The 8646-nt window shown below is 43.4% G+C and overlaps 1 protein-coding gene across 2 annotated transcripts in view; it reads left to right on the forward strand.

The window, feature by feature from the left end:
• The window catches only part of CLCN1 (chloride voltage-gated channel 1), a 191340-nt gene extending 185603 nt beyond the window's left edge, over positions 1-5737 (forward strand). For both annotated transcript variants that reach the window (XM_073684773.1, XM_073684772.1), the window contains exons 21-23: positions 311-415; positions 1283-1369; positions 3289-5737. In XM_073684773.1, the coding sequence (XP_073540874.1) occupies positions 311-415; positions 1283-1369; positions 3289-3588 (492 nt within the window). In that variant the 3' untranslated portion in view covers positions 3589-5737. The remainder of the gene's footprint in view (positions 1-310; positions 416-1282; positions 1370-3288) is intronic.
• The last annotated feature ends 2909 nt before the right edge of the window (positions 5738-8646 follow it).

Here is an 8646-nt window from a genome sequence, read left to right on the forward strand (position 1 = left end):
AGCGGGCGAGGAATATGATGGGGTCAGGTATTTGGGTACTATGAGCGGCGCTCTACAGGTGTGCGGCTATGGTTTACCCCTTTAACATTAATTAATTAATTAGTGACCCCGGAGTGGGGTCCGGTAGATACTTCATGGATTGATACATTGTATCGCGACATTGTGGCGTTTCATGCTATGGAGCGCAGAGCATGTGAGCTCCATGACTTGCACTGATACCCGAGTCCCCCAGTACCAGACACGGCGCCGATTCCCTCTTGGATAATGAATTGGTGCAAGAAGACACTAAGAAAAGATCTGGCCTTTTCAGACTGCGGTTTGGGAGCAGCAGGAGCTGGGGAAGGTGGCCTCCTTCGATAGCTGTCTCATCGACCCCTCACCATTTCAGCTTGTGGAGAGGACGTCACTTCATAAGGTAGGTGGCTGGAAGTTCTGCACAAAGCTGCGCCTTTATTGTATATTTTACTGCTACCTGGAAACCATCAGCAAGTAGGCTAAATATTGCTGACTGATAATGTAAGGACTTTATTATTTGTATTATAATTATGGTTTCTGTAGCAGCCTATATTGGAAGCCATCAGCAAGTAGGTTGGATTTTGCAGACATATTATAACGGTTTGTTATGTTTATGGTTTCTGTCCGTCCTGATACTGAAAACCATCAGCAAGTAGAGTAGATATTGCAGACATATTTTAACGGTTTGTTTTATTATAATGGTTTCATTTTTGTTATGTTTATGGTTTCTGTCCCTGCTGATACCGGAAACAATTAGCAAGTAGGCTAGATACTGAAGACAGAAATTACTGCAATTTTCTTATTTATATTATAATGATGGTTTCTGTACCTGTATTAACCTATAACTCGGGCCATTTACATATGGACACCCCAATAATCTGGTTATCACCTAATGCCCCACTGGGGACTCAGGAGTTAAATAATCAGGGATGCCGAGTCATTGAAGGGTTAATTAGCCAATCAAGCCTATGACCCATATATAATAGGACCGGATTACACAGGAGAGATACTAGAAGAGAAACAGATCTGACAACAGCAGCTTGCTGATGGTTTCCCATTAACACCAACAGCTTTTTTATTAAGCAAAAAAATTAAATAACTAAAAGGATCAGAGATTAAAGCTGCAACGATTCTCCTCGCTGTCGCCCCGAGGGGTGTTACCTCTGGATAATTGGGGATTTACAATTTTGGGTGATTTTTTTATGATATTTTTGAATGTTTTTCGTTGACGTTTGCGTTTTTTTTGCGTTTCCCTTCTCCTTTGCAGACGCACACGCTCTTCTCCCTCCTCGGCCTCAGCCAGGCGTTCATCACGAGCGGAGGGAAACTGAGAGGGGTGATCGCTCTGAAAGAGGTGAGAGAAAGATTAGAGGAGCATCAGCGAAATTGAGCCCAGTAAACACGGGCCGTAATGTGACCGCTGCTAAAAATACCCCTCCTGCCGGACGCAGCGGAGCGCCACTTATACCCTGCTCCAGTCACATCCAGAGCTGCATTCCAAATTATGCCGTCATCTGCATAGCTGCACTTTCCGCAGAGTTTTGAATGCAGCTCTATGTGTGACTGGAGTATAAACCACGATGAATACTACAAGGTCCGTCGTATCACACAGGGTCACCTGGCTACTCACTGCCAATCATCTGCTTGCTGTCAGCGAAAGGAAACATCCTAAGCATGGACCACATCCCCAGCAGACTTCATACTGCTCACAGCTGAGAGGTCGTAACAATTGCATCCTGTCTTGGTAATGTCTATTGTCATAGAGGCAAACCTCCTGTGCTTCCAGCCTGGACCATGGAGCGGCGCTGCAATCAATCAGGAGCACATCGCCCCCCCGGAAGCAAGAAGGCCGAGGAGCGCTGCGCTCCTGAGGATAGACGATGAGGACAACCCCTTTAAATCTCAGAGAGGATTGTCTAGACTACATGTCATATTAGCAAACCCTCAGCTGTGAGAAGTTTTAGGGCGTGATGAGTTTTATCACCTCTCGATATAAATGTGAATGCTCCTTTTTCAAGCAGAAATCTTAATGTTAATAGGACAATGAGAAAAGAGCATATTTATATAAGATGGTTGATGGTTTATATATTATAGGCGCAAATTATTGGCATTAATTAGCTAAACATCACTGCTGTCCATACTGTGTATACAATTATAATCAAGCAGGTCATAACAACCGGAGGGGCAGCTGGCCAGTAAAGCCAGAGGGACAGCAGGTCATAACAGCCAGAGGGGTGGCAGGTCATAACAGCCAGAGGGGTGGCCGGTCTTAACAGCCAGAGGGGCAGCAAGTCATAACAGCCAGAGTGGCAGCAGGTCATAACAGTCAGATGGACAGCAGGTCATAACAGCCAAAGGGCCAGTCAGTCATAACAGCCAGAGGGGTGGCAGGTCATAACAGTCAGATGGGCTGCAGGTCATAACAGTAAGAGGCGCAGCAGCTCATAACAGTCAGAGGGGCAGCAGGTCATAACAGCCAAAGGGCCAGTCAGTCATAACAGCCAGAGGGGTGGCAGGTCATAACAGTCAGATGGGCAGCAGGTCATAACAGCCAAAGGGCCAGTCAGTCATAACAGCCAGAGGGGTGGCAGGTCATAACAGTCAGATGGACAGCAGGTCATAACAGCCAAAGGGCCAGTCAGTCATAGCAGCCAGAGGGGTGGCAGGTCATAACAGTCAGATGGGCAGCAGGTCATAACAGTAAGAGGCGCAGCAGGTCATAACAGTCAGAGGGGCAGCAGGTCATAACAGCCAAAGGGCCAGTCAGTCATAACAGCCAGAGGGGTGGCAGGTCATAACAGTCAGATGGGCAGCAGGTCATAACAGTAAGAGGGGCTGCAGGTCATAACAGCCAAAGGACCTGTCAGTCATAACAGCCAGAGGGGTGGCAGGTCATAATAGCCAGAGGGATGGCCGGTCTTAACAGCCAGAGGGGCAGCAAGTCATAACAGCCAGAGTGGCAGCAGGTCATAACAGTCAGATGGGCAGCAGGTCATAAAAGCCAAAGGGGAAGCAGGTCATAACAGCAAGAGGGGTTCTACTAAGTACTTAAGTGATTGGTCACAAAGGGGTGAATAATTCTGAGACTGCAGGAGTCAGTAAAAGAAGCAGTTTCAAAAAAATTGAAACGTTTTACTAATAAACCAATTTTGCTCTGGGGTTCGATAATTTTGCATCTACATATTACTACTTCCCACATAGACATCACTACTGTCCTGTCCATATATACGTCAGTCACTCATGTAACTTTGGTCCTTCTTATATTTCCATTAGCTACAAAAAGCCATTGAAGGAACGGCTCAGTCCGGGGTTCGCCTCCGTCCCCCCTTTGCCAGTTTCCGTGATGCCAGTCGCACCTTGTCTCGAAAGGAATCCCAGAGACCGGTTCCCAAGGTTCCTCCATCTCCTGACCCTTCCATGATTCCCGATGACCCCATAATTGTTGCTTCTCCAGAAGTGACTCCAGATTCTGAGCTGGACGACCTGTCGGGTCAAGGATCGGAGAACGTATCGCAGATCCTGAGGGACTTCCAAGGGTTTTCAGAGCACAGTGAGGAGGACGCACCTTTGTAACCTCGACCCATAGCGACTCGGGGGGCCAGGAGATGGAATCCAGCATCTGTTTCAGATCTCTGAAGAAGTTGGAGCTACCATTGAGGACTTTCTGAAGGCTCCTAGAATGGAGGTGATGACGCTTGTATGCCTGGTGCCCGGAGATCCCGACACTTACTCTCCATACTTACATTAAGTACGCTTGAATTTTGAAGATTTCTTAAAATGTTCTTCAAGAACTTTCTCTTCTTCATGTCAACGCTCTGCATTCCCCAACCAGAAGCTGAATCCTAAACATCATTTCTGGGGGGGGTGTGGAAGTACTGGATCTTATTGAGGAGATATACCTGAGGCCAATGCAATCTGGGGAAAAAAATGCAAATGAACTCTCCACCAGGGAGAACAATGTCTCTCTAGTGCCACCTATAAGTAGCTACCTTGTGACTTACAGATTAGCTACACATAGGGGGCGCTAGAGAGAGGAGCTAAGTCACAAACATCAAGTAATACAACAACCAGCATCCACCGGACACCAGTCATCTCCAGATCGAGATTAGAAAGCCGGTAAATGCAAAAATAGGATCCAGAGTGTGGACTTCACAATGGTTGCAAGGGGGTCGCCCCCCAATACATAATGACGAGCTCAGAGAAAACCAAACTGCCTCCAATGAGGCAACAAATCTCATTATCCAAAAATAATAAATGATTGGTTGCATGACCGGAGGGGTCCCGGGTCCTGGTCCCGAATGCCCCATCTGACATATAAGTAGACTCCAGTCTTATAAATGGCACATGGCAGGGATTTTGCAGCACGATCCTAAGGGTATGTTCACATGGAGTTTTTGAGGCTGAAAAATCCACATCTAAAAAAATCTCTTCGAAATGAAAACGTAATTTTTGTCGCGGTTCTGTAAGAACACTCGGGGGCCGATTCATTGTTGCATTTGCTCCTCTTTTGACTTATCGCCAGAGTTTTTCATTTACGCCTTATTCTTCTTTTAATTTGCGTCTTTTGTAAAGTCTGCGTTTGTTTTTTTCTTTTTTATTACATTCGGCATTGTGGGTGGACGTTTGAGGTTTCCAGCTGTTTTCGATTCATTCATCAATTGCAAACTTTGTCACAAAACTTTGCCGCAAATGTCCTTCAGTAGTGACTTAATGGACGACAGAGATTTCGTTGCAAATTCTGCGACATTTAGCCTTTCAACGGTTACAGACAAAAATACGGAGCATTTTTGATCGTGTGCAGATTTCATGAACCGTCGGCGCCATATTGAAGAATTTGGTGCAAAAAAATGTCAAAGAGCATCAAAAGATAAAATAGAAAAGTGACTTAAAAAACCTTGTAAGTGAATCAGGCCCGTGTTTTTTTTTTTTGTGGTTTTTGACACTTTTTTTCATTTGGTTTTTGATGGATTTTTAGTAAAATATGCGAGGGGGGGGCAATAAAGTGCGTTTTTGTGAACATACCCTTTATATCCATTGAGGTTCTGCCAATATGATGGCATTGCTGCAATATAAAAACTAAATTGTCCATATTATTACTAGCTTCAGCCATGACACCAGCTCCTTCATGGGGGGATTATACCAGATCCATGGCTCTGGCAAGTTCTTCAGCGCAGGAGCTGGTCCATAAGAAAGCCAGTTCTTTGGGTCCCGATGAATGGATTGAAGCTACTAGAAACAATTTGGAAGAATCTTTGCAACTTTTATGTAAGTCCTCCGATGTGGAGTCTTTGCACCCCCCTTGGGCACGGGTTCATCTATACCCTCTCTGCTCCTTTTCAGGTCTTAGTTGGACACAGATGAAAACCATATAATACCGAAATATTGGTGCCACCTAATACCTAAATGATTCTGGCATTTCATTTCCATCGAGCAGATGATGTAGCCGGTTGGCGGCTCACTGGTGGCTCGCAGCGGCTCACTGGTGGCTCGCAGTGATCCATTTCTGGACCATAAATCCACTGTATTGGCCAGACTGTTTGTGATGGGGTTAGAGTGTGGGAGACATGTAGGATGTGTTAGGGAAGTAATTGACCCTCTGCCTGTACTAAAAACTCAAGCATTTATATATATTTTTGCAAAATAACCTGATATTTTACTATTATAAACTTTTGGAAAAAGTTTCCAAAATATTTGACATATTTCCCAAAAACAGCAAATGGTAAGATTATGTGTAATGGACACTAAGAAGAAGGACTTTATGGATGCTAAACCCATTGTTCTCCATTTTGCATCCTTGTACCCCCAGTCTTCTGGTTGTATAGATAAGCTCATGTCCTGGATGTTACCGGTCCGGTCGAGAGAATTAAGAACACCCCAAGTCTTAATACAAGAGCAGCCATTTTTATAGTGTTATAATGCTGCAGCTGTACTTCACATTACATGAATGCATTGAAGAGATTGCGAGGTACGCAGCCATCCTGCGGAGCAATGTCACTACACACTGATGTATTATATGGTCTTATTTTTTCTACTAAGATGCAAAATGCTTTTATAGAATCTTGCACTTGTTGATTTTGTGAGATAACGAATCAGTAGATTTAGAAAAAAATACATGTTCATTATAATGACCAAGACGGGAGATTATTATTATTATTATTACACTTTGTCCAGTGAACCTTCCCATGCGTCAGGGAATTTGATAAATCATTGACACTTCTTTAAAGGATTAATAGTTGGAAAAACATAACCGAATGGATGTAAATAAATATTCTGGGTTTATCTATCGTTTCGTTCGATAGAAAGGCATCGAAATGCAGTGTGCACAGAGCATGCAGCTCACAATATCTGCCACTAGAGGGCAGCAAAATGATTGTTTGCCTGTAGGTAATGGTCACTGTTCTGCTGGGAATATTGGTGAAGTCTTGCCCTTGATGACCTTTTGGGGTCATAGGACTGTGCATACTCATCCACCACTGCAGAGGTGGCTGGTCACCTACAGTGCATTGCGAAAGTATTTGGCCCCCTTGAACTTTTCTACCTTTTGCCACATTTCTGGCTTCAAACATAAAGATATAAAATTCAAATTTTTTGGGGAAGAATCAACAACAAGTGGGACACATTCATGAAGTGGAACAAAATTTATTGGATATTTTAAACTTTTTTAATAAATTAAAAACTAAAAAGTGGGGCGTGCAATATTATTCAGCCCCTTTACTGTCAGTGCAGAAGTTCAGTGAGGATCTCTGAAGGATCCAATGTTGTCCTAAATGACTGGTAATTATAAATAGGATCCACCTGTGTGTAATCAAGTCTCCGTATAAATGCACCTGCTCTGTGATAGTCTCAGGGGTCTCTGCTCTGTGATAGTCTCAGGGTTCTGTTTCAAGTGCAGAGAGCATCATGAAGACCAAGGAACACACCAGGCAGGTCCGAAATACTGTTGTGGCGAAGTTTAAAGCCGGATTTGGATACAAAAAGATTTCCCAACTTTTAAACATCTCAAGGAGCACTGTGCAAGCGATCATATTGAAATGGAAGGAGTATCAGACCACTGCAAATCTACCAAGACCCGGCCGTCCCTCTAAACATTCACCTCGAACAAGGAGAAGACTGATCAGAGATGCAGCCAAAAGGCCCATGATCACTCTGGATGAACTGCAGAGATCTACAGCTGAGGTGGGAGAGTCTGTCCATAGGACAACAATCAGTCGTACACTGCACAAATCTGGCCTTTATGGAAGAGTGTCAAGAAGAAAGCCATTTCTCAAAGATATGCATAAAAAGTCTCGTTTGAAGTTTGCCACAAGCCACCTGGGAGACACACCAAACATGTGGAATAAGGTGCTCAGTCAGATGAAACCAAAATCAAACTTTTTGGCCACAATGCAAAACGATATATTTGGCATAAAAGCAACACAGCTCATCACCCTCAAAACACCATCCCCACTGTCAAACATGGTGGTGGCAGCATCATGGTTTGGGCCTGCTTTTCTTCAGCAGGGACAAGGAAGATGGTTAAAATTGATGGGAAGATGGACGGAGCCAAATACAGGACCATTCTGGAAGAAAACCTCTTGGAGTCTGGAAAAGACCTGAGACTGGGACGGAGATTTATCTTCCAACAAGACAATGATCCCAAACATAAAGCAAAATCTACAATGGAATGGTTCAAAAATGAACGTATCCAGGTGTTAGAATGGCCAAGTCAAAGTCCAGACCGGATTCCAATCGAGAATCTGTGGAAAGAGCTGAAAACTGCTGTTCACAAACGCCCTCCATCCAACCTCAATGAGCTCGAGCTGTTTTGCAGGGAAGAATGGGAAAGAATTTCAGCCTCTCGATGTACAAAACTGATAGAGACATACCCCAAGCAACTTGTAGCTGTTCTTGAGACTGGAGGGGATTTGTAATAACAGGTAACCATTAGTGATGTTTAGACTTATCCTTTATCTCTGCCTGTCCCTGGTGAACAATGATGGGGGAACGATACCCGGCACACTGCATATTGCATCAAAAACTTTTGTTCATTTTTATATCCATCAAAACTTCTTTGTAAATTGATCTCAAAAGGGAAACAAATATTTAGGATTCTGTTATGAGCAAATTAGTATCTGGTGTACTCTTCCATCCATTCATTCTTCACTTACGTTTTTTTCCAGCTGTGACTTTTTTTTTTATTGAAATCAATTGGACAATAAATAAAAATATTGATAACAAGAGCAAAAGTTTATTCAAAGCAGTTTCTATCCAAGTTTTTCCATCTGTGACTTTTTTACATTGAAATCAACTGAAGTTTTTTTTTTTTCCATCTGTGACTTTTTCCATTGAAGTCAATAGGACAATAAACGGAAATACTGGTGAAATGGGAAATGGAAACAAACGTTGTCATTGGTTGTGACTTTTTATCTGTCCTTAAAAGAACGCCCAACCCTTTTAATTTTGTATAAATTGTTAATGTTAATTAATTGGTAATGTTAATCAGTTCTAACAGTATTCTCTGTTACATGATGAAATTTTCGCTTCCTGCAGACACCACAAGGGGGAGCTCACTACATATTACTATACAAGGGCACTCAATGCATGGAATGTTTCCCCCTTGCTCCCCCTAGTGGCGGCTGTTAGAATTTCATC

Source organism: Phyllobates terribilis, unplaced genomic scaffold, assembly GCF_046119375.1.
Source record: "Phyllobates terribilis strain yellow unplaced genomic scaffold, ASM4611937v1 Scaffold_5__5_contigs__length_657084704, whole genome shotgun sequence".
In the NCBI taxonomy this organism is placed as follows: domain Eukaryota; kingdom Metazoa; phylum Chordata; class Amphibia; order Anura; family Dendrobatidae; genus Phyllobates; species Phyllobates terribilis.